Source organism: Synchiropus splendidus, chromosome 3 (genome assembly GCF_027744825.2).
Source record: "Synchiropus splendidus isolate RoL2022-P1 chromosome 3, RoL_Sspl_1.0, whole genome shotgun sequence".
NCBI classification, from domain to species: Eukaryota; Metazoa; Chordata; class Actinopteri; order Syngnathiformes; family Callionymidae; genus Synchiropus; species Synchiropus splendidus.
Genome location: NC_071336.1, coordinates 27,158,712 through 27,184,191, shown reverse-complemented (window position 1 = coordinate 27,184,191; position 25,480 = coordinate 27,158,712). Strand labels below are relative to the sequence as shown.

Genomic DNA, 25,480 nt, shown 5'->3' with positions numbered 1-25,480 from the left:
ATTGCCATAACCCTTTCCCCAGCCTCCTCAACCTAAACTTTATCGTCCAAAACGAACAGCTAACCTTAACCAGGACTCAAACTCAATTATCATGACACATTTATTTTGAAGTTTTCATCCTCAAATTGAGGTTTGGTCTTGTGGGGACGGCAATGATGTCCCCTCATGTAAATTGTCTCCACAAGTAGGTGTGTTTCCAAATATTTGGTCCTTACAAATATAGCTAAATCATGTACACACACACACGTTTGTATTCCTGTTTTGTGGGGTCCACTTGTCGCCAAAAAGGTTCACGCAAAGCAAAAATGTCCTCACAAGTAGGTGTGGTTCCAAGAAATGGTCCCCACAAGTATAGCTAGACAAGGTACATACACAAACACATGCTCACTAGCCTCGAGAGAGAGGAATAACCATCAGCAGCTCAGTGTGAGAACCCAGACTGTGTGATGGCCGAGTCGCTGCTCAGTCAAAACGGCAGTGTTAATAGTGAGGTGCTGCAACAGTCAAGCTTGAACAAGCGTCGATGCTAGAGATGGTGCTGGGACGGCAGTGCAGTAATGACCGTAAAGGTTGTGTAAATTCCTCCATGCCGAGGGAGTCTTCGCCCTCCGCAGCTGAGCCACAACTACACTCTCCGCTCTTCTCATGTTAAATTCCACGTTTATGGACCTTTTATTGTAAAACTTCAATGAGGTCCAGAACCCATGTTGGGCTGTCGATCCATATTAATAATGATGAGAGAGTCGGGTTGACTCACAGCAGGAGTGAGGCATGTGAGCTGCTCCTTTGTTTCCATCTATTGCTGTGACCTGATGTCGGGATGCTGCCAAACAACTGAAATCCTCATCGGACACCAGCTCAAGGTCAGAATTAGCCAGAAGTGTGGCTGCAGTGGAACATCTGATCTTCAAGGTCCCGTCTGATATGTATTCAAGCGTTGTCAAGTTATTTCATTTGTCCTTCATATTTAATCCATGGTCACATTTTGGTTGAAGCCTGCACCAACAACTGCGCCATCTGTTAGGTTTCCTTCTCTTTTTTTGTTGTTTTAGTCTTTGCTAAATTCACATAACGTGTCCTGGTTCAGTGGCAGGTAGAAATCGCTTCTGCTTTATTGCCAGTTAAATTCCTGAATCTGAACTAAGGGTAACCGCAGAGTGAAAACAGTAAAGTAAAATGTACATTTTCAGTGACTAAAACAGTACAGCAAATACTGTTGTATTAAAAACTACCACATTTTTCACTTTGAGTTTTCCACCACAAATCCAGACCTGACTCAACTGTTGTTTCAGAATAAAAATATATATTTTGGATGCTGCCCAGCATGTGGACCAACTCTCTTTCCAACAGAATCTCAAGTTGTAAAGACAAAAGATGAACATCACAGTGGCTCATCTCATCTGTGAGAAGGTCTCATGTGGATGAAGTGTGATGCGTGCACAACAAGGGTTTTCAAGGCTTGTAACTGTAGCAGTGTTTATATATCGCTGTTTTCTTCTCCCTTCCAAAGAAATAGACCAGTGATGTGTCTGGCGCTGATCCTGCTGTGGAGGACTTCAGGACTTGGTTAGAACTTCCCCTCGGGCTGCTAAAAAAAACAGGTCAGACAGCGTACTTTTCTTGAGGTTTATTTGAACTGTGTTAGGATGCATGAGTTCCATCTGAGGTCTGACTCAGTGTCCGGAAAATTCTGACAGTGCAACGTCACATTCTGGATGTGCTGATGCCCGATATCTGAGGTTCGACACGGCTTCTCACTTGAAGTTCTTCAACAGTTCCCCTGCCTCTTTATGGACCTGAAGAGCAGAAGCGATGTTAGACCTTGTCCACGAGCCACACGCATGCTCGTGTTCAGGCACCTCCTTGTCCTCATGAGAGTGAGCAGGATATTCTCTAGCTTTGGTCAGCCAGTGCAGAGCCTTCGTCATGTCCTTCATGGCCAGGTACGTCTTCCCCAGCATGAGGAGGTTTTTGCTGTAGAAGTTGGGATCGACTTGGACGAGGAACAAAGAAAGGTTTGTTCAGCACGTAATGGTTAACGTGGATTTGTCAGGCTTAGACCAGCTGCCAGTACACTGATCCTCTCTCAAGACTTTAGTCTTACCTTCTTCAGCTTGCAGGAAGAAGTCCAACGCCTGAAAGGGAAGAGAGAGGAGGGGGGGGTCATGTTCAGAGTTCCTACATCCAGATGTGAGCACAGGTTCTCACAAGACATTGAGGGATAGTCACCTCTTCGTATGTGGATTCCGGGGGCGAGGCGAAAATGACGGCCGCCACCTTGCGCTGATACCACGGCAGCCCCGCGAAGACAAAGCACCTGGTGGACGACCATTTCAACCGTGTGAAGTTGAGGTTTGATCATGTGGTTTTAATAGCTTCAAAAAACAACGTTCGCAGCTTGAAAGTAGTCTAGCTCCTTTGTGCCATGTGGTTTCCATTCAAACATCTCGGCGCATCAAAGACACACAGCTCTATCGACACCCTCGCCTTGTAAAGCGTCTTCATCCTGGGTTAAGTTATCACAGTCAGAAGAACCAATTTTGGGGGGGGGAACTCTGAAGCAGATCCACCTCCGAGAGAGTCGCAGCTACGTTGAGTTTGTTTACATTCACCAGCCGCCGCAGATGTGTTGCATTTCACGGCGGCGGTTCTGACCCGAGCAGGACGATGGAGACTCACCAGTAACCCAGTATGTAGAGGGAGGTCGCATCCTTGGGGTTTAGTTCTACGGCACGCTGGAACAAGAGATTGGTCCAACATTAGCTGAGTGATCCAGAAAGAAAAGAAGGTCGCGCTCACCTCCAGATGCTCCTTGATGATGTAGGCGTTTCCTAACTTCACCTTGATTCCTTCATATTCTCCTATATCACTGAGACACACCCCGTACCACTGGAGGAAGCAGACTTGGTCATCTTTCAGTGAGGAAGGTTTTCATAGAGCTTGCACCGTCTCTGGAGCGTCCCGTGTGTGAAGCTGACTTACTTTGTGCGCCGCCCAACACTTGTCATCCATCTCCAGCGCCTTCTTTGCGTATTGAAAACCCTCGTATACAAGCTCTTTCTTCCGCGCGGCCTCCGTGTCGGGCAGCATGGCGAGGTCCCGGCACGCGCGGGCCAACCTCCACAGGAACTCCACATTGTCGCTGTAGAAACACACACCAGACGCGGAGATACCAGAGACAAGAGGAGGACGAGATGTGAGGATGGATAGCGAACAGATGAATGACAGACTTTGTCGCCCTCAGGTGGTCACAATGCATAACAAGCACATACCGACTACTGGCTTCCTTCACATTTAAATGAATAAAACGTCTTAAAACGCACCTGTTTTTACATTGCAAAAGCAGCTGGTAGAGTTTTTCCGTCTCTGCACAGCTGAAGAGGTAGTCTGCTTGTTCCAAAATATCATCTGCGCGGTCACAAAACACAAAAAAGTCAGTCGGGTAGCAACTAAGGACTTGGGTATGGCGTACTTGAGCAGTTCACATAGTTTTAGTTGACCTTTTTCTAAGGCATGAAGCACAGGTGAACTCTGAACTTGGTGATAAGCTCCAAAGGCCAAACAGGAGACGGAGGGAAAGCCCAGCAGCAGAGTCACTCGTCTGCTCTGAAACAAACATGCAACAGATGTTTGAGCAAATACACCGTTGGAAACAGAAACAGTGACATTTGGTGGCGACAGAAAAATGAAACTCAAATGAAGTAAACAGCTTTTTGAAAAACGCTTTTAGTGTTTAGTTTGGACAACAAACCAAACACATTAGCCAGGTCACCTGTATTAAATTAAACCAACATGTTGACACACACCTTGGGCAGAATAAGTAGCACAGCAACACTTATTTAAATAGGTAATTCAATAAAAGCTTGTTTGCACAGGAGCATGCTGTGTATGCTGGATGTAGACAAGAACATCCAAGTTTTAGACTGAAACTATCGACTTTATAGCCTTTTTTTTTTAAATCTCAGAATGATACACATCATCTTCCTGGACGATTCGTCTTACTTTAACCAGATGTTGGGGGAGGACTTAAGAGTTTACATATTTGTTCTCAATGACTATAAAAAAGATTAATCTTAAATTCATCCAGGACTAATCACAATATTCACAACGGGGCTCTTTTACCAGCCAGTCACTGGAATAACACTCAGCTTCTCAGCCAACCATTATCGCCAGCCGTTTCTACGTCCAAGAACAGCTTATTTTAACCATTTGTTGTTATTTAACTGCTTTTATTTACAACATAACTTTGGATTTGGTAATCCATTTGCTCTTGTTGAACAGTGACTGTGCGCAACACAGTTCTATTAACCCCCTAAAATGAGTGAATGTAGAAACGTGATCTCAGTGTGCGGCATCATCTATGGAATCTGGAAATCATTCTTAAAAACCTGTTTGACAACAAGACTTTCAGGCTTGCAAAATGGCTGTAATCAACAATCTTCTATAATTCTATAGTTCTATAGTTAATCGATAAGTTCCAATTATTCGTTTAATTCTGTTGTAAACATTGGTATTGTCTGATTTAATTCTAGCACACAGGAAAACAAGTGATCAAACAAAGACTAGACACATAATGGCGGTGTTGATTTAAGAGGAATTTGCTACTTTGGTGTTTGTATTTATTCACGGTCGTTGTAAAAACCAAACTGCATTCATGCTAAATGTCGGTGAAAGTTCATTACAGGGTCAGGATCTGTCAGCTTCACTTCATCGATTTAAAAATCGCAGTGATGACGAGGATATTCCTTAAATCGGTCCAAAACACTGAAACACTCAGTGACAGCATCGGTTCACGTCGCGGGAAATGAATGGAACTTACTATCTGAGCAGATCTGCTTCTGCTCACCGTCGTCCAGGAGCATCTACTGGCCCCTTTCATTCGGACAGGTCCAGAAAAAGGCAGCGAAACGCGGCTGATACTTCTCGTCAGAATGAGTCCAGCCATTCTGTCAAAAAAGTTGTCAGAGTCGCTGGAGGTCGGCTTTATTGGGGACTGGAGCGCAAATATTTACAACGATGAGGCGTTCAGGAGCAACGCCCATAAGACGTTGCGATGCTAAATATTCATTTAGCGTCTCCGTGATTAGCTTTCTGGAAAATATGAGCCACTGTCGGAACAAGTGAATTTATTTATCACGACTACACATCTCGTAAAGAGAGGTCAGTGAACGCACCCTGAAGAAGTCCCACACTTGCGCAGTCGACGAGAAACCTTTCCGCCTCCATTGGTTCCGCACTTAAATTACCCCAATCGGCGCACGATGTCAGTTCATAAAAATGTTTATTTTAAACTAATCTCCGCTCGTCTAGAATGAAACTTGGACCGGATAAATACACCCTGGAGTCAACAGGGAGTGGAAGGAGGTTTGTGATACGAACACTTCAGGCCAAATACTGGTGAATGTTGTTATGTGGATCACGTTTGTAAGTTTTACATTCATTTTAACAGGATCGCTTACCTATAACATTTTGATTTTCCCGGTGTAACGTAAATATGACTATGGGTATGACGTAAAGCACTAGAAAATGACATTTGAGTTGACGTTGGTGAAGACATACGTCATCAGACGGTGCCCACTGGCGGTGTTGTGCTGGCCAGCTGCCGCTGTCAGTAGCCCCGCAGTTCAGTCACCAAGCGCAGCTTCGCCTCGTATCCGCAGGGAAACCAAAAGGTAATAATTCAACAGTTGGTCTAGACGTTCATCTGACATGAGTATTTACCTGTTGACAATTCTCATGTCACGTCTCCTCCACGGAATTGTACGTTGCGTTATCGATGCGGTTGTTTTGACGAGAGTCTTGCAACTGAGATGCCAATGTTGCTATGTGCGTACAAACATCTCTTTGGCCTCACCCTTTCGTTTAATGTGTCATATGTTATAAAAAAACAAAACAAAACTGTGTTCTTTACTCTCTGAGTGTGAAAGTGTCCATTTGACTATAGTTTAGAATAATAATAGCAACACCAACTGGGGATTGTGATGAAGGTGAAGTTTTTATTTTTTTTAAATCCTTAGTTACAACAGTAGACTTTGTTTAACATTAGAATATAAACTGTCAACTCCTGATTCTATCACGGTCAAGGCTGGTCAAGTAGCGGCAACTGTACGGTTAGAAAAGCTTTTCAGTGACCAGATGAGATGAGGGATACGGTGTAACACATTAACATGTGTCTGTTTACGGTCTTTATTAATGTTTGGGAGTGTTAAGCTACGTTGAATATATTCAGCAAGTTTGAGTCTGAAGTGGGAGGTAACCCAGCTCTTCTTAGTCCTACAGCATGTTGAGTTGTCTCACTTCTCTTACATTCACATTACAGCTTCTTTTCCAAGAAGCTGCCATGGCTTCGTGCGGCCCTCCCACGCTGGGACCCACTCATCTGGCTACCAAGGTGGAACTGACCATCTCTTGTGAGAATCTGCTGGACATGGACATCTTTTCTAAGTCGGACCCGCTATGTGCGCTGTACATCAACTCCACTGGCTCCCAGTGGTACGAGGTCAGTGTCCTCAACTGGCTTTTGGTTTGTACCGTATAACGTCAACGTTACATCTACGGTTTTGTTTCTCTATCAGTTCGGGCGCACTGAGATGATTTTAAACTGCTTGAATCCAAAGTTCTCCAAGAAGTTTGTTGTGGACTACTATTTCGAAATGGTGCAGAGACTCAGGTTTTGTGTCTACGACATCGATAACAACACCTACGACCTTGGGGATGATGACTTCCTTGGTGAGCTTGAATGTACCCTCGGACAGGTGAGTGTGGTTTCATCACCTCAGCATCACCACCCCCACCTCAGCCGGCCGCCATGCTCAGTGTTCTCAGTGAAGAACCTCTTGATTCTGCTGACATTATCTCAGACCCCCATCCATTTTACTCCTCACACATCCTACAACAACCCCACAGCTTCCAGTATTGCCCACAGTAAGTCATTCTCAGGCAGCCCTACTGTGACCCGTCCGTACCTGTTGACCTCCTGTGCTTCACCATACCTGCCTGCACTCTCTGATCCGGCTCCTCTGTCTCACTCAACTCTGCCCCCTAGCTTCCCTGGCATAACCAGTGTTCAGTATTTCATTGAATAACATTGTTTCCCTTTGCATTCTATTTCATTTTTCCTGTTAGTGAGTACCAAACAATAATTTGGATTTATCTATGTATTTTTCCCTGATGTTTGTGGCCAGATTGTCTCCAGCAAAAGGATGACTCGACCGTTAGTCTTAAAAAGTGGAAGACCTGCAGGTCACGGAACGATCACAGTAAGTGAAACAGGTGTTACTCAGGATATGGGAAGATTAAAGCGATAAGATATTATTTTTCAGATATGTGCGGAAGAAATAACTGACACCCGAGTGGCTAATTTTGAGGTGTCTGCCCGAAGGCTAGAAAAGATGGTATCTATTTTTATTTATTTATGCTTTAACTTTTCAGTATTTTCTGTTTTTAACATTCCCTTAATCATGAAACATTTGTTTCTAGTATTTGTGGTGGACTGACCCGTTTATTGAACTCTACAAGCAAACGGAGACAGGATGGCTGCTGGCTCACAGGACCGAGGTGATCACAGTAAAAGACTTCTATATTGGATGAGTTGGAGGTGAGTGGTAATACTGTTCTGTCTGCAGGTGATAAAGAACAACTTAAACCCGACGTGGAGACCGTTCCGCGTCTCTCTCCGTTCTCTTTGTGGAGGAGATGTGGAAAGGGCTATTAAGGTCATGGTTCTTTTGTTTTTTGTGCAAATGCAGAGCCCATTAACACTTTTTTTGTTGGAATGTTTTATGCTGAAGTTCTCAAGATTCAGTCAGATTCATCTGAAACTATTAAAAGTAAAATGAGTGTTTTGGAGAAAACAGTTTAGACTGTTTACTTTAGTTGTTGTCTTAATAATGTAGCTGCTTGTTTGTTTATAAACTGCTTTTCCCAGCAGCTGTATTCAAAGAGAAATGTTTCAAGCTATAATAACACAATTTCTACGTATATATTTTAGCTCAGAAGATGAATTTAATTTCCCATTAACCCTTTAGTTTCCTTTTAGTTTGCTTAACGTCACTAAAGACAATCCAATGTCCAGCATGTTCTATGTTGGTGTTTGCTTGTTTTGCTGCTTATTTAACATTGTATTGATACTAATGATGACTTACTGTTTGAAGGCATCTTGGCTCCATCTCACCCTGCCACCAAACTTAACAGCCAGAGGGCACTTTGCAACTCCATGCACGGTTTTGATGCCATTGCATAAAGGTGTGCATATTTATCTTTGTTTCGATTTGTGGTAAATATTTATTTTGTGTCATGTGTCACTAAAAACATGTTACTTTTTGAGCACATTTTTTTTGTACCTAACATTTCTAACAGCAAGTGTGGTGTTATTTTTATTTTTGTTGTCACATTTTATGAAACACACACGTTCGTCTTCAGGTTGACTGCTTTGATTATCATGTCAACGGCTCCCACAAACTCATCGGGAGCTTTCAAACCACGTTGGCTGAGTTGCAAGGTGCAACACACACCTCCCCGGTGAGACTGGTGTGAGACTGTCAATACACTGTGTTGTTCTTAACTTCTTGTGTTTTGCCGTTTCAGGTTGAATTTGAATGCATTAACTCAAAGAAGGTGAAGAAGAAAGGTTATAAAAACTCTGGTGTCATTTGCATCAAGCGCTGCCAGGTATTGATTTGGATATTTGAGTGTGACCGGTCTTTCCAGGAAATTAAGGAAATTAAGGAATTTTTTTCATTTTAAATGAAATTAGTAATATCATCATGTATTTCATGTTGCTGCAATTTTCAATTTATGTGTCTATACATAAACATATGCTTATGTCTTATTCAATGAAATATAATTTGTAACAGAGTCATTTCTCCCTCAGATCGAGAGGGAGTTCACCTTTCTGGATTACATCATGGGAGGATGTCAGATCAACTTCTCTGTAAGTTTGGCTGCACTTCTATAGTTAGATTGACTTCGCTCCTTCTGTCTGTCACTGTGGTGGAGTCCAAGATATTGAATAGATCAGACACTGAAACCTTGGGTAGAAGACTGCAGGTCAGAGATGGGCTGGGCTTAGTGAGCGTGTGGATTTCATGATGAATTCCAAAATCTAGAGCCAGTTAGGTGACCATACAAATGTCCCATATTTCTGACGTGCGTTTGCAGGTCTTTCCCTTTCACACAGATGGATGGAATGTTCATGTATGTTTATGTGAGCAGCAGGCGACCTTCAGTTTTGACATCATCTGCCTTAAACAATGGGTCTTTCTGTGGCCCCTTCATGGGGGTGGACGAATCAGGGCGAGTGCTTCATATTTTCAGACACACACAGGCTTAGTCTGGTCGGTGTGGAGACAGTGACGCAACTAACTTTACAGTCACTGTTCATGTCACGTTCATGTATCGGTGATGTCTGTTCACCATTTGTCTGGGAACACTTTGAGCTAACATATACAAATGTCCCTGAAAATGGCCTGGAGATAAAGAAGACGTGACTAAATACATCCTGAGGTTTGACACCAGATGGTGAGAGTTAAATCGCGCTAAGTTCAATTCACTGTAGCGGATCTAGTGGTGCCTCAAAGTGATAAACCAATAGCGAAGTCTCTTAGAGGGCTCCTCGTGTACTCATAGAACTGGCGTTAACATTCTGAAACTAGTTTTTCTTCTCTGATACCTATTCTTCTATTCTTACTTTTATATACAGAATAACTGGAAGAAGTAAAGTGTTGCTCATGGAACAGGATTAAAGTCGATAGAGAGAGAGAGTGCAGTGCGTCCCCAGCTTAATTTAATCATCCTCTCAGCCCATTCCTCAGCCTTGTTTTCCAGCGTGATGCATGAGTACAGCAGTGCTTCTCTTTCCTCCTTGTAGATTGCAATAGATTTCACAGGCTCGAACTTGGATCCCAGCCTGCCGCAGTCCCTCCACTATATCAACCCAGAGGGCTATAATGAGTATCTGACAGCCATCTGGGCGGTGGGTCACGTCATTCAAGACTACGACAGGTAGAAGTCTGCACGTACCTGAAAAGATACTGTGTGTCTTCAGATGGTTACTGCCCACTTCTTTAATCGACTCACCCTTGAATAGACATCATTTAGAGAAGGGAAAGCCATGAACACAATCATGGGTTTCTTTTATTTTAGCTCTATTTCTTCAAATATATTGATATGGTATGGTCCAAAGAAACGTGTTGTAGTTCATTTCCTTTTTATATAAATAAATATAAAAGAGATAATAATGCACTATAAAATAATGAGTGGATACATTTATCTTTTTTCCTTCTCTTCTTTTTCATAAATGGACATGGAACAATGGGGAAAAAACAGAAAGGGGAAAAAAACATAAATATCTCATAGAACAATACTTATTTTTTTATTTTAGAGTGTTAATATCATCTAAGAATGGATTATTTAATAGAGATCCTTTTTTATTTCCAGTATTCAGCTCAAATAAATACCATGGCTGACATTCATGACTTCATCTATTCTCTCCATGTAGTAACAAGAAGTTTCCTGTCTTTGGATTTGGGGCGCAGGTGCCCCCAACCTGGCAGGTAAGCTTGAAGCACTGAATCAAGACTTTCACTGTTTTTGGCTGCATGTGGTGAGTGTTGAGAAGCCTGATGTTCTCCAAAATTATTTTAATTTAAAACACTCCACATGTGTCATACTTTTCCTAAATGATATCCAAAATGAGGAACATTTTCCCGGACCACACAGTTTCTTTCCCTGTGCATTGAGTTGAATTACTCCAGAAAAGGCCGTCCTCCGACTACTGATTTACATATACAAACTGTCATCACCCTATTGAAATTCTGTTTGTTCACATTTCTCAGTGTGATTTATTTAGGACGCTGTGAGGGGGATTCAGTGAACACCTTAAAACCCCTGTTTACATTTGAAAGCATGTTTATTTTTGAGTAGGACATGACCTGTATTTCCAAAGAAAACCAGCTGATGTCGCTGTTCTAAATTACTCAGATTTTCTCATTATATTTGTGAAGGCTCGAAGTACTTGAATTATGCCATGTCAACAGTCCTCTGTGTAATTTAATTAGTGTACTTGTTTGTTTTTATTTAACTTGTTTGCTTTACAATTCATCGTTTTCCTGTGTAAAGACAACTGTTATTATGTTGAATTTCAGTCCAACTGTTATTTGGTTTTACTGTTTCTGTCTTTGGCTTCTATCTGTGATGCAGTCGTGATGACAGGCACACTCATTGTAGCGACTCAAAAATATATTTGGTCCTATTATATGGAGTCACATTTGGATTACATTCTAGCAGAGACCCGCACTGCTGGTCCTCCTATACTCTTAAAACCCAGAGTTACCTCCTTGACCAACTCCGTGACAGGAGGCAACCAACCTTCCATTAACTTTCTTAGAATTAAAATAAAATCTAAATTGAATGTTTTTCAAGATATTTAGAGTATTACAGTTCTAAATCTCTTGTCATAATCTGTCATACCTACAGGTTTCCCATGAGTTCCCCATCAATTTTAACCCATCGAATCCATTCTGCGATGGTAAGAGTCTCCCAGTCATGTGACTTGTGAAGTGTTGCTAATCACTTGGGTTTCACGCTGTGTCTTCAGGCATCGAGGGTGTGGTTGCTGCTTATCAGGCGTGTTTACCTCAACTGAAGCTCTGGGGCCCCACCAACTTTGCACCAATCATCAGGCACGTGGCGTGCTTTGCCAGACAAGCTTTGCGCCAGAACACGGCCTCAGTAAGTCTCATGTTACCCTCTCGCTGTGAATGTGACACGGTAAACCTTTTTTGATTGACGGAGGAACTCCGCGATTGACTCATGAAGGCCAAAGATGCTGCTGCTCCATCATCATTTCCACCATCCACGACTAAACCTTGTTCAGACTCGTCGTCTGAAAACTTTTACCGCAGCAGGAGGATGAGTTTAAAAGGCTTAAAAGTTTCCTCCGCTTGATCACCTGACTTGTCCTTGCAAAATCACAATCTCCTTAATCATAATCTTAGCACTACTTTTACAAGGCGTTGCCTCATTTTGCTCTTCGGCAGCAATACTACGTGCTGCTCATCCTCACAGACGGAGCCATCACTGACATGGACGAGACCCGCACAGCCATTGTGGAAGCCTCTCATCTGCCCATGTCGATCATCATCGTGGGCGTGGGAGGGGCCGATTTCGAGGCCATGGAGTTCCTGGACAGCGATGAGCGGTTGCTGCGTTCACCGAGGGGCGACACCGCCGCGCGAGACATTGTCCAGTTTGTGCCCTTCAGGATGTTTAATGTAAGCGAAACACACTCGTGGCCCATGAAGTTGCTCTGGTGTGTTACTGCTACATAAATACAGTAAATAGTGCAGCAGGACGAATGCTAGTCGAAGTCTTTGGCAGTTGTAGCCACACACATCCCCCCAGAGTCCCGAGTTAACCTGTCTTGTGCTGGTGTGGGGGGGAAACTGAACCCACAGGAAACCCACACCAGCACAGGGAGAAACTCCACAATCATTATACATATTGTAGAGTAATTTTCAAACCGGAAGTAGGTACTTTCAATCTTACCTGTCAAAAGAACCGAGAGCCGCCACCAGCCTCCAAATATCAGAAATGAAATCCCTCTCTCTCACTGTGACTAAGCAGACACAAGATACCTTCATGAAAAGAGCTGCTTCTGTGAATTTTTGTGTGGAATGATGAAAATAAAAATATATTGTCTTTACTATAATTTTGGAATTTTTAATTAGGGTTAGAATCTTTGTCTACCATAGAACAATTGCGTCACTGATTCTCCGTATCAGTGCTAAAGCTCTTGAAACATGGGTCCTGAGAAACAGCCCTCAATAAAACAAATAAAATGAAATAAAAATGTCAGGATACGTACTAAGCCCATGATGATAAGATATATTATCTTATCTTTGAGACAAGCAGCTGTGAGAATACAAGATCCAGGTACAGGCGGAGAGAAGAAAACTGCATGCAGACTGGCTTGGTTAATTTTATGATGTTGTAGTCAAGTCCAGCAAACCTGAGTCCAATTTCGGGGGAAAAAAACCCAAACATTTATTATTTAAATTAATATAATAAATGTATAATGTGTTATATTTATTCATGATGAATTATAAATGACAATTAAATTATAAATAAGCACATTTATGACAATATAATCTATTGTAATAAATAATCGTAAATATGATGCATGTATTAATTATGACAGTGAATTATCATAAATAATAATATTTACTTGTTTTACCCAAAGTTACCAAGATATCCACTCTTCCAATAGTTACAATTAATAATGGAATAATTAAAAATCTAACATATTATTAACATATAAGTATAGAATGCCATAGTTATTACAACTAACAAAATCTAAGTTACTCTAGAGAGTCCTTTTCTTCTGTCCTTTTCTGTCTTATGGCTTGGCGGCCCCTCACATTAGTCACAATATATAATGTGGCCACTGGGAAATCACATTTTCCCACACCTGCTTTCTTTGCTTACATTTTAACTCATGACTTTTACGCATGTGTGAGTAATGTAAAATCACAGATGCTGTGGTCTCATTTAGTCTTGGAAAAAAAAATCTCTAATCTGTACTACGCCATGTTTACCACGCTACATTTTACAGTTTTATTTGAAGACAAACAAGTTTGAAAATGTTATCTCTTGCCTTGTTTATGACACTGATCCTTGTCCTTGCAGGGGAATCACATGACCCTCACTCAGAGTGTCCTCGCCGAGCTTCCTGACCAAGTGACCTCCTTCTTCAACTCCTACAAGCTGAGGCCACCAAACATATCCAACAACCCAGAGCCGTCGTAGACGGAGAACTTTTAGAAATCAGTATTTCCTGCTTGTCTGCCTCATCTGCAACTGGTGTCTTGGTCTTATGAACGCATGAATGAGTGTGACCTGGCTCCAACAGCTCGTCTTATAACCTTGATGTGACTTAAAGTATTGATAAATGTGGCATGGAATAAATGGATCTGAAATAGATGTCGACTCCTCAGTGGTGCAATATTTTCGTTTAAAACACAGATAGCAACACCACCTGTGTAATAACGGCATCAAAACCTTGGAATGACTTTGGTATCTGGAGCGTAATTCTAACCTCCAAACCAATGAAACTTCCCATGAAGTGAGGACGTTTAAATACCTGTCTGTCTTGCTTGTGAGTAATAGGGAAGCGGGCGTATTAGCTGCACTGTACAGAAAGTGAGTTCACTTCAATTTCAATTCTTAGTGCCTTTATTAGATGGTGGGAAAGGTACTGTGGGTTCGCAAAGACACAAAACTGCTAGCAGTGGTTAAGAGAAATGTATTTTTGTCAACCAAAAGTTATATTTGGTTGTTCTCTACCGTCATTTTAGTTGTTAGTATGTTTTTGGACCCACCGTTTAATTCCCTTAAGCATATTAAACCACTAATATGTATTCAAAATGGGATAGGCTAGGAAAAGGATGTGTAGCATTTTGATTTGTTTGAAGAAGACTATGAACTCTTTTAAAACATCCAAGTAAAATCGATAATGTTAAGCAAAATATCCTCACAAAAACAGAAAAGCAAGATATGGCAAACGCATGTTTTATTATTATTAAGAACTTGACAAAACCAAAATACAACAAAAAAGATATTCCCATCTTGTTCTTCTTTTATTTCAGAGCTTCGTCTCTCTATATGTTATATTCTCTCACTATATACTAATATATAGAGGAGATTTAAGTGAGACTTCTGACTCAATTGCACCGCGTAGTCGGCATGTCCTCTGTCAGCAAACGAGCGCACCAGGCACCGCCCACCCCGAGTCTGCTGCGCCTCCTCTTCACTGCGGACACAACCAAAATCTTTGCTCAAAGGTGGGGCACGAAATAAAGTAAGAAAAACCAAATTCACTTTTTTATATTACTATACTCTTCAGTTAAAACCTGGCGGGGGTATTGTTTATGCTGGTAACTGACGTAACGCCACTGTCACGTCAGTGAGGAATGAGGGAAGAAAGAAGGCACTGTCTGTTGTCAAGTACAAGTCTTTCCATTCCGTTTAGCTTTCACTTAACATTTGAGTACTTCTTAAATGTTCGCTGTGCAAAGCCTCTTTGCTGTATAATGTCTGTTGTCTGATAGCTGTCGCGGTGCTACCGTTAGCTTGGTCTCGCCCGTCAGTCAATATGTGTAATTAAAACCACTCATAGTTTATCAAAATACTGTCACTTATTTTTGCTCAAAACACCGGTTTGAAGTATATATAAGATTGTTAGTGTTATTTTGTCAGCTTGTGATCTCCCGAGGTTTTTTTTTCTTCCCCAAAACAGTCTTTTACATGTGACGTCAGGCGCACAACATCCATTAAGTTTTGTCCGTTTGTTCCTCCGGAAGTGTGCAACATCCACGCAAGGTAGCTCTTGGTTGGCTGGGAAATCCCACTCGGACGGGAAAAAAAGTTGTCGCGCAACATCACAAGCTATTAGGATTTGACATACCACACATTCCCAGTTCAGAAGAAACGAAGTGAACTTCAGACTCTGTTGAATAGATCGAATCCCATATCAATTTTTCCCCCCTCTTGACTTAATGTGAGTAACACTTAGCTGGTCTCATGGCTTAATTTAGTGCGCGGACATCTGTGATCTTTGTGGTTGAAAGTGAAGTATTAGTTGATATTTTAGGAGTGGAGTGTCTCTGCCAGATAAAAACAAGCTGTGTGTAAACCTAACAATGTTTCTTGAGTTTGTTTATCAGCTCTCACGACCTCTGTCTAGGATGGCGGCAGTAGGGAACACTGGACCAAAGGTCAATGACTGTGTGACCAAGGTGTCGTTGAGCGTCTCTTGTGAAAATCTACTGGACATGGATGTCTTCTCGAAGTCGGACCCCCTGTGCGTGCTTTACATGAACAGCTCGGGCTCCAGCTGGTGGGAGGTCAGTGGGTCAGGACTCTCTGTAAAGTTGGGCTGTAGTTGCTTAAAATGTTATTTTCATTTTTATTTTAGGTCGGTAGGACAGAAGTCCTACAAAACTGTCTAAACCCCAAGTTTTCCAAAACCTTTATCATTGACTACTACTTCGAGATGGTCCAGAAGTTGAGGTTCGAGGTGTACGACATCGACGACAGTGTTACCTGCAGCTTGCAAAGCGCTGACTTCCTGGGTGAACTGGAGTGCACACTGGGACAGGTTTGGATTTTTGTTATCGATTGCCATCTACTCGACACTTTGCTGAAATACTCCTCCCAGTAGCGCACAGCAGGGCTCCAACCCAGAGTGAGCATTCAGTCGTCCTGAGAGAGACTTAATTATTTGGGGTATTGTGCTTTTCAACTGTCACATTTGCATGGCCGACCGTTGCCAAGCATGAGCTGTACTAACTACGAGTTCCAGTGTGGACAAGCAGCTGGCATGGAAACAGCTTCATTACAAATGGCAGAAAGAAAATATCAAGACAATTGTCTTCATAATGAAGAGGAAAAAGGATCCCGCGATAATATATAAAGTGATTACAGAGCAAATAAACACTGCTGGTCAGGTTTAGAGCCAGAAATAGACTGTTATTGGAGTGTTTTTGAAACCCGAAAAAAACCCCAAGAACCCACCATTATCATGTCCACCTCCATGCCCACTTGATTGTAATATGTTTGATCTTGTGAGATTTCATCTGTAAAAAGAGTTCATTATTCTGGAAGCATGGCAACACTGTTATAAGTCGCGGCGGTGGGTCACAAATTTTTACATACAACCTGAATGTGGGGCGGGAATTATATGAACTGTTCTTCACATCGTTGCTTTTCAAAATGTGAGGTGAAATGATGCCTACACCAGATGTAATGTTCCATAAGTGACGATGCAATACAATGCAAAGAAATGTAAGTCATGCAAATGTCAAATGCAAATAGGGTCTAAGGATTACAGAAAGTTGAACTAAACACATTGATTAAAAGACAAAATAAACGTTTTTTGTCTACAGATTGTATCCTCACAAAGAATCACAAAACCTCTTGTGATGAAAGACAGAAGACCAGCAGGAAGAGGAACCATCACTGTGAGTTTTTCCCCCCCATAACATATACACAGTATCAATTTATCCAACCCCTTTTTCACTTACTTACACTCTTTTAGTGTTCTGCATTTAAGTATTCTTTCTCTCACAATGTTACAGATCAGCGCAGAGGAACAAACAGACAACAGGGTGGTTAAATTCGAGATGTCAGCGCGAAAACTGGACAAAAAGGTATCTTCAACAAACATGCCTCTTACAAAGAAATATTTTTCAGTTTTACAACTTTGTAGCCTTGATGAGGAATTTAAAGAATTCATTTTGTTCTCCCTGTGTTTTTAAATAATATAGCTCTGTGAAGTCAAAACAACACATGCTAAAGTGAACTTGGTTGCTTTAGCATGTGACATATACATATACATATATGTTGCTATTGCAATTGAAAACATCCAGAGTCACTGTGTAAATCATTTCATGTAATCTGTTGAATGAATGAAGTGTTGCGTGACATTCCAAGCACTAAATCAACCGTCAAGTCTGTAAAGTAAACGTTGACACGCCACCAGACAAGCTGCATGGATGTAGCTCATGCCACAGTATTAAAATATGTCCGGCCCTCAAGACTGATGCAATTCAGGTTTGCCGCCAATTCAATGAACCAGTGTTCCTTTTTTTTTTTTTATCTTTTTAGGATTTTTTTGGAAAGTCTGATCCTTTCCTGGAATTTTACAAGCAGACAGAAAGTGGATGGAAGTTGGCCCACAGGACTGAGGTACACACTAACAAGCACACACTTACAGGCCTGTCATGGTGATAAATTGTGTTGGTTGATACACTGTATTAATGCCAATATCACTGTCAACATTATCTTCTAATGTACATGATGATGCCAGTACCGCCTTTCAAATGTCAGAAAAGGTTAACTATATCAAATAAAACGATACAAAGGATTCATAGTTTCTGCTAGCAAAAATTATATTGAGTCCAATTGTAACTTGGGGGGCTTTGCAGTCATTCTTTTAAACTCAATTTCTGCATTACTCCTCACAAATGTTGTGGTCACTTGCTGAACTGTTAGCTGCCAGTTTCTCCTCAGAGACTGGCTTGGCTGACATGAGGGTTCACTCTGCTACGGATGGATGAGTTAACCCTCTTGTCAGTCTTACAATCTCTGTGGGGGAACAAGGGGGCCCGTTCACACACAGGCTGCCGTTAGGGGATGAGAGCATCAAAATTATCCAGTTCATTTTCATAGGGTTTCAGTTTTTTGAATTATTATCCTGATATGCCTACCCACTGTTACCTAGTTATTAAAGGTATTTTTTATGGTGAAATATTTGACAACATAAAGACACTCAGGCCATTAATGCAGATGCACAGTCCATGCTGCAGGAGTCATGATGTTTTTGAAATAATGTCCGAAACTGAAAAAGAATATTGTCTTTTAAATAATATATTTAGGTCACTCCTTGTCCAAAACATATAAAAAGTTTGATGTTGATAACATTTATTTTATAATCAACCATTTTTTATTAGAACTGTAGTAACTGTTTCTATTAAAATGCTCAGTTAGTGTGGGTGATATGAAACAGGGCCAGGATCCTTTGTTTTCTGCATTCACTCATTCATTGCGTGATTGATGTCAATTGCTGCACAGGTGGTGAAATGTAACCTCAATCCAGTATGGAAGCCGTTCAAAATCCCAATTCTGGCTCTTTGCGGAGGAGATGTGGAGAAATCAATAAAGGTGGGTGTGGATTATGGTCTCGTGCAGTAAATATACAATATCAATCATAATACACTTCTTGCTAATACTATTAAAGTTTTCATCTGAATGCTTTGCTACTTAAGATAGACATGACTAAAATGCTGAGGGAGCGTAATGCAATCTATTCTAAGACCAGCTTCCTGCTCATCTTATTGTCTCATTTATCATTAGGAAACTGAATTGAGTGCACATGAGAATGTTTTTTTTTTTTTTTAATTTTATGAATTTGTCCAAAACGTGTGTGTAATGCCAACAAGAGAAGGTGTGTTAGCATTATTTTTGTTTTCATGTTCCCTTTTAAAAGCATTCTTGTCAGGAAGAAATGATTCTGAGGCAACTGTGCAAGTAAGTTTACAGCCCCTCCTCATGTGTGTTCCTCATAAGTGCCAAACAAAGGATACGTGAACAAATCCTGCAGGCATCTACATCTCAAGTTAGCAGGTGCTCTAGTTGGTCTCATATTCTAAACGTTAGATGGAGCTGGAACAATTGACTCACTGTATGAGCTGACCTTCACAACATTATGTAACAACAGACGTGGAGTCCAGTTGATGCACAATCGTCCTCATCTTCATTTGTCATGTGCTTTGTACGTCTTGGAATCTTGTCAGAATTTGACCACAAATGCTGTAATTTGTTCACTTGTCACTGAATATTTAAACAATCGATGGTAATGATCTACCTGAACTACCTGATCCCTTGTGTATACTGTACTTGTTAGTGTCATACTGGACAAAATCTTTTGTGTTCCAATAAATATAGTTTATATACTTCTTTCTTTAAAGAAATGAAGTTAACCCTTTGGGCGCCAGAGTTTTTTCAGTAAAATATTCCACTTTGATATCGCTCTTGCTAAAGGCTGTAAATGGAAAAGTTAGAGATGAAGGTGTATTCTAAAAGAGGACAATCTTCAAAGTTTAGGACGTAGGTAAATGCTGCTGGTGCCTAAAGTGTTAAACATATTCGTAAACCAAATGCTTCGCGACTGCCTCAAGAAATTGTCCATCCATTCTATCCCTTTGACCTTAGTGAAGTGTTTGCTCACCACAAACTAAACACAAATGCAATGACTAATGTCGCGTGTGTGAGTAAACAAAACTAGCCCAATACCCTTCAGTTGTATTCATGGTGGGTGGGGCTTTTTATATGAAGGTCACTTCCACAACCAAAAACTGATGATGAAAATAATCCCTCATAGATGTAGATGTTTGAGTTACAAGTAGTGCTGATTATTGAGTGGCTGTAGTGTGAACCTCCACACACCTGCTTTAATGACGTTTCATAATAGTCATGTCTTGTTAGTCTCCACCCCAGCGGTGCTCAGAATGTGGTGCAAAATGGTCTGTGTCCAGATTCTGAGCAGCGTGTGTGTGTTTTACTCTCCGACTAGCCTCATCAGCTCCACATCCAAAGCATGTTTCTGTGTGTCCTGTCACCAGACTTGGCAATGAGTTTATCCTATTCACATGTCTTGTGTATTTCCAGGTGGATTGTTATGACTACAACAACAGCGGCTCTCATGAACTCATCGGAAGCTTCCAAGCTACGCTCTGCCAAATTCAACAGTCATGCACAACCTATGCTGTAAGTGAGGCTTTACTTTTTAGGTTTCTCTCCATTAAGAAAAAGCGTTTACAGCTTTTTTGCTTACTGTGCCCAAAGGTATGTACTTGATGTGTGTGGGAAGTGTAATTGTGGAAGCAAATCTTATGTCTAATCTGACTTACGACCGGTTGGTGGGAACCGATCGGATGTCACTTGTATATGAATCTGGGAATAAATTCAGTTAGCTAGCCCATAGTCTTACAGATCTTGATTCGTCCCTGGTTGGTTTCTATTGCTGTCAATGTCATGGTATCTAGCTCAGTCATCAGCACATGACCAGCCGACCACAATCTCTAAACCTAAGTCATAAAGTTAAATGAATAACTTTCAAAGACAAACGTAACGTCCATTTTTAACCTATATCTCAATTGAGCTGTTTAAAATGAATAGTCACCCTCATAGTTCAAGCAAAAATCCTATATTTAAACAAGCCAGACTGCATATGAATCCTGATGGAGTTACTACTTAGCACATGCAGATGACGACACCGGTAACTTCAATCCGAACAACATTTGTGGGCAAAACAGTGATCACGGAACCGCTGTAAACAATAATGATGATGATGCCCAGATGAATAATGAGGAAGAGTGTCATCAGAGGATCAGATAAACATCTGTAAATGATGAAATTCACTATGGCCGCCACCATGTACATGAAAATATTCAAATTATTGGGTGAAGTTACTTCCATCCCTTCTTTTCATATGCACAATGCCTTTATCCCATACCATTTTCAAGCTATGGTCTTTTAGGATACTGATGTCAAAGTTTAATATTTTGTTGAACAAGACTGAGATATAGCTTGTTGTGATCTCATGAAACTATCTTCAGAGAGATGTAATGCAATCAAGCTCCATGTTGTGTTTATGACCTGAGATTTGCCATTTACCAACAGGCGGAGTTTGAATGCATCAACAGTAAGAAGAAACAGAAGAAGAGAGGATACAAGAATTCAGGTGTTATCAGCATTAAACAATGCCAGGTGCGTGTTCACTTCAGCTGGCTTCCAATGTCATAGCTTCTAACATTTTATTGGGCTTTTTTATTACTTCATGTTACTTATATTTTTATGACCTTTTCATTCATTCATTCATTAACAAGTGTTTATCCATTAATAATGCCCCCACCTGTTTTAACCTTTGACCTTCATCTGTTGACAGATTATCAAGGAGTATACCTTCCTGGACTACATTTTCGGTGGCTGTCAGATAAACTTCACTGTGAGTGCCAGGGTTTGAGTCCATTTTATTTCATTTCATTAAGAATTGACTGGAAGTAACATCACAATTGTCTGTGCATCAGATTGCTATTGACTTCACCGGCTCCAACGGCCACCCCAGCAGCCCCCAGTCTCTCCACTACATCAACCCTCATGGATTCAATGAATACCTGTCCGCGATCTGGGCGGTTGGGAATGTCATCCAGGACTATGACAGGTCTGGAAGCTCTCCGTGTGAACTGGAACTTTCTTAGATTTAATGTTCCTTTTGTAAGTTAGTAATTTTGTGTTTAAGTGACAAGATGTTTCCGGTATTTGGGTTCGGAGCCCAGATCCCTCCGACATGGCAGGTAAGCACCTGACACTGTTCTCCTAAGCTAAGCAGTGAATATTGAACTTGAATTATCAAGCTTTTTGTTTGTTTTAGGTCAGCCATGAGTTTCCTGTCAACTTCAACCCAGCAAATCCGTTCTGTGCAGGTATATCTGTATGCAAGTGGTTCTGTTGAGATGCATACAAGTCTTGGTTGTCTATACCAAAGGTTAATGGGCTTGTAAAAATATGTGTTTGTCTGTGTGTTTAGGCATTGAAGGTGTTATCCAAGCCTACCAGCAATGTCTGCCCCAGGTCAAGCTCTACGGCCCAACAAACTTTTCTCCGATCATCAATCACGTTTCCCATTTCGGCAGACAAGCCTTGCAGCAGCAAACTGCCTCTGTGAGTTTCTGAAAAGCTAGCTGACCTGCATCTGTAGCGCTTACTATACTGATCTTATTTTTTGCTTTATTTTGCAGCAATATTTCGTCCTTCTCATCATCACAGACGGAGTGATCACTGACATGGATCAGACTCGGAACGCCATTGTCAGCGCCTCCAATCTGCCCATGTCCATCATCATCGTGGGAGTGGGCGGCGCAGACTTCAGCGCCATGGAGTTTCTGGATGCAGATGACGGCCTTCTTCGCTCATCCACGGGTGTGCCTGCCATGCGGGACATTGTGCAGTTTGTACCGTTCAGGCAATTCCAAAATGTAAGTCATGTTGTCTCATTACGAAAAGCACTTCGAGTTTTATGTTGCTGCTGGTAAAGGGCGAGTATTCAGGGCTACTAATGCTTTCCAAAGGCACCTCTCCATTGTTCAGGTGGTCAACATCTTTGCATTTCCTTGAATTTCATTTCATGTGGCTTATTCCGCCCAGTACGGCTGTTTATTGGCAGTTGTCTTGCGATGCGATATGTATTCCGATACAGGAGTGGTGACACGATACATTGCGGTATATGTTGCGATACTGTTTATATATTATCAAAAAAATACGATTTTAAGGGGGAAAATCAGATTATGCAGTACAATATGATGTGCATGAAAACGTTTGTTATGACGTCAGTCAGTTAGACTTTCAATTAAATTTATCAGTCAAAGAGGAGCAATAAAATAAGTCCAGCATACAGTACAAAAAGAAAATCTTAAACATGTCACAAATGGAGCATCGCATCCAAGTATCTATGGATGAAATATTGACTTAAAAAATCAACACAACATCACACAGTCAAAAAGCAATAGTATGGATAAAATATCTCGCAATCAAATATCGCAACATTTGAGTGTATCAGTATTTTCTTACTCTCCTACCGCTCAGTCTGGTCATGAGACAAGACTGAGTAAAAATGCATTTCAGGCCACGATGAGTCCAAGACCCTAAAAATGTGTCCTTGAGACTGGTCTCAAGACCAAGACTGATCTGGAGTACTACAACACCACCACCACCACCACAAACTAGAGGCCCATTTTCTCAAATCATGTCATTCAGCTTGCAATCATGTCACGCTTAGGTCAGCAATGACATTCGCCTGTGGTGCCTGTTGAATGAAGTCTGGCCACGTCAGGCTCAACATTTTCAAGTTCATCATAAATCTCTATTTTTAAATCGCCAATTAAGTGTTAATATCTGCACGTCTAATTTCAGGCACCCCCTGCTGCACTGGCCCAAAGTGTACTGGCAGAGTTGCCCGACCAAGTGTCGTCATTCTTCAATTTATTTGGCCTGAAGCCCCCCAGTGACACAACTCCGTCTTAGAAATGTAGGCTCATAGAATCGTCCTCCTTTTTCTGTCCTTGTCCCAGTTGTCATTGCTCAGATCATCCACTCGATTTAATTGCCTGTTTTCCCAGAAGAAGGTGCACAATCATATATATATATATATATATATATATATATATATATATATATATATATATATATATATATATATAATGGTCTAGTTAGCATCACATATATCATCATATATATTTGCCACTTCATTTTACTTAGGTGTGATTCATAAAAACAAGTCTCAGCCTTAGTTTCAGAATCACCATTGACTTTTATGAAACAAAATAACTTAAGGAAACTATTTTTGTCAATCTGCAACTGAAGTATTTAAATGTATTAGATTAGGGGTAGTTCTAAACTTAAAGTTTGCACAAAAGTATAGGAGGCTGCCTCTTTTCCCATGTTGCTCGACCTCTGTTTTTATCCATGAAAAATGAAACTTATGTAAATCACCTCTCCTCTGTGTACTTGCTCCACCCAGGGTCCTCAGGAACTACTCGCTCAGAGTGTGTTGGCTGAAGTTCCGGGTCAGGTGGTGAGTTTCTTTAACTCGAAGGGGTTGAAACCGCCGAAGGCTGGAGCACCTGCTGCTGACGTACCACCACAGCCACCAGTTGCCCCTCTATGACCAAGCAAGACTGCCGACCGTTCTGCCCAACAACTTACGGACTAGTAAAATATTTGTTCTTTTCCTGCAATAACTGTGTATCCTCAGCCTGTCTATTTGTGAAAATAGTATTAACACAAAGACAACACATTAATACTAAGCCATTACTAATATGTCAACTCACTTTTTACACTCTGATCACGATAGAGATTTGCTTTTATGAATAGTATTATGGTATTATTTTATGTATTTGCTATCTGGAATTGCATATAATATCTATTGTACTTTTGATACAAGAAACTATTTTTTTTCGTGTTTTTATCCAGTGTTCTGTATGGTGCTTCAGCATGTGCATGAGTTCCGTTTATCCGACTAAATGACTGTTAACTCTGACGAAACGTGTCTTAAGATCAAGTTACTACGACTTTCAATGAATAGAAATATCTACAATATTGTTTTGTTGCACTTTTTTCTCTTATTTAAGTTTATCTTGAAATCTATTTTGAATAAGAAACTGCACGAACAGTAAAAATCAGTGTCCTTTAATGAGACTGGAATGGCCTGTTTTTGTTGACTCTGCTTCTATATTTGGGCATTGTACACTATATTATATGTATGTAGAGATTTGATGATGAGATAAAGTAAACAGGAATTCTGTGTTGAAAGGTGTAACAATAAATATTTTTGGAAGCATATGGTTCTGGTCTTGTTCAATGGATTTGTTTATTGAAGGATTCTAGACTGGTTGGTCAAAATATGGTGGACTAAATTTCTTGCTGTTATTTCTATTCCATCCAGTTGATACATAAATAGATTTACTGAATTGAATAGGAAAAGATGGCGGGTTAGAGACCACTAAACTACAGGTCTCTGAAGGCCTGTCTTAAACAGAGTTTTCAGCCACTTACTGTATGTTGGTATGTTGCAGATGTGGCACTAGCATACGTCCTGATTTTTGTCTGCTTCAGCCAAATTTGAATCCAAACTTGAGTGGGAAGAAACAGGAGTTCAACACAGAGTCTCCACAGATGGCCTGTTCAAGGGGCAACTCATGTCTACAGTCCTATGTGACTCACTTAAAAGTTGGAAAACAAAGCTGAGTCGATGATGAAGGAAATCATTTTAAAATAGCCTTTAAATTAGCCTTTAATAATTAAAGGGGCGATTAAACAGAAACAATTTCCTGTTTTAGAACAGTATCAATATGTTTTATTACAA

At 40.9% G+C, this 25,480-nt stretch overlaps 3 protein-coding genes across 6 annotated transcripts; 2 read left to right on the top strand and 1 right to left on the bottom strand.

Annotated features, from left to right (window-relative positions):
- Positions 1 to 1,500: 1,500 nt before the first annotated feature.
- On the bottom strand, positions 1,501 to 5,782 carry rmdn1 (regulator of microtubule dynamics 1). Its single transcript, XM_053860787.1, has 12 exons — positions 5,722 to 5,782; positions 5,560 to 5,647; positions 4,820 to 4,946; positions 3,501 to 3,606; positions 3,324 to 3,408; positions 2,983 to 3,142; positions 2,800 to 2,889; positions 2,680 to 2,735; positions 2,230 to 2,317; positions 2,105 to 2,135; positions 1,860 to 1,993; positions 1,501 to 1,796 (listed from the first exon to the last, which is right to left on the bottom strand). Exons 2-12 carry the CDS (start codon positions 5,562 to 5,564, stop codon positions 1,755 to 1,757), a joined length of 924 nt encoding a protein of 307 aa, XP_053716762.1. The 5' UTR covers positions 5,565 to 5,647; positions 5,722 to 5,782; the 3' UTR covers positions 1,501 to 1,754.
- Positions 4,638 to 13,993, top strand: LOC128756346 (copine-3-like). Of its 3 annotated transcripts, XM_053860785.1 has the most exons (17): positions 4,639 to 5,364; positions 5,450 to 5,672; positions 6,320 to 6,499; positions 6,576 to 6,755; positions 7,185 to 7,259; positions 7,323 to 7,394; positions 7,480 to 7,557; positions 7,626 to 7,715; positions 8,422 to 8,520; positions 8,587 to 8,670; positions 8,873 to 8,932; positions 9,869 to 10,002; positions 10,499 to 10,553; positions 11,476 to 11,527; positions 11,597 to 11,730; positions 12,039 to 12,272; positions 13,687 to 13,993. In XM_053860785.1, the coding sequence occupies exons 3-17, from the start codon at positions 6,341 to 6,343 to the stop codon at positions 13,804 to 13,806; spliced, it is 1,626 nt and encodes a 541-aa protein (XP_053716760.1). In that variant the 5' UTR covers positions 4,639 to 5,364; positions 5,450 to 5,672; positions 6,320 to 6,340; the 3' UTR covers positions 13,807 to 13,993. The 3 variants fall into 3 exon arrangements, with proteins under 3 accessions (XP_053716761.1, XP_053716760.1, XP_053716759.1); XM_053860786.1 differs by lacking the exon at positions 5,450 to 5,672 and having other exon boundaries at positions 4,638 to 5,364; XM_053860784.1 differs by having other exon boundaries at positions 4,639 to 5,672.
- A 789-nt stretch (positions 13,994 to 14,782) lies between these two features.
- Positions 14,783 to 24,944, top strand: LOC128756345 (copine-3-like). Of its 2 annotated transcripts, XM_053860783.1 has the most exons (17): positions 14,783 to 14,857; positions 15,743 to 15,902; positions 15,974 to 16,156; positions 16,944 to 17,018; positions 17,136 to 17,207; positions 17,665 to 17,745; positions 18,631 to 18,720; positions 20,227 to 20,325; positions 21,241 to 21,327; positions 21,506 to 21,565; positions 21,648 to 21,781; positions 21,860 to 21,914; positions 21,992 to 22,043; positions 22,148 to 22,281; positions 22,359 to 22,595; positions 23,530 to 23,644; positions 24,137 to 24,286. In XM_053860783.1, the coding sequence occupies exons 2-16, from the start codon at positions 15,744 to 15,746 to the stop codon at positions 23,638 to 23,640; spliced, it is 1,629 nt and encodes a 542-aa protein (XP_053716758.1). In that variant the 5' UTR covers positions 14,783 to 14,857; position 15,743; the 3' UTR covers positions 23,641 to 23,644; positions 24,137 to 24,286. The 2 variants fall into 2 exon arrangements, with proteins under 2 accessions (XP_053716758.1, XP_053716757.1); XM_053860782.1 differs by lacking the exon at positions 23,530 to 23,644 and having other exon boundaries at positions 24,137 to 24,944.
- The last annotated feature ends 536 nt before the right edge of the window (positions 24,945 to 25,480 follow it).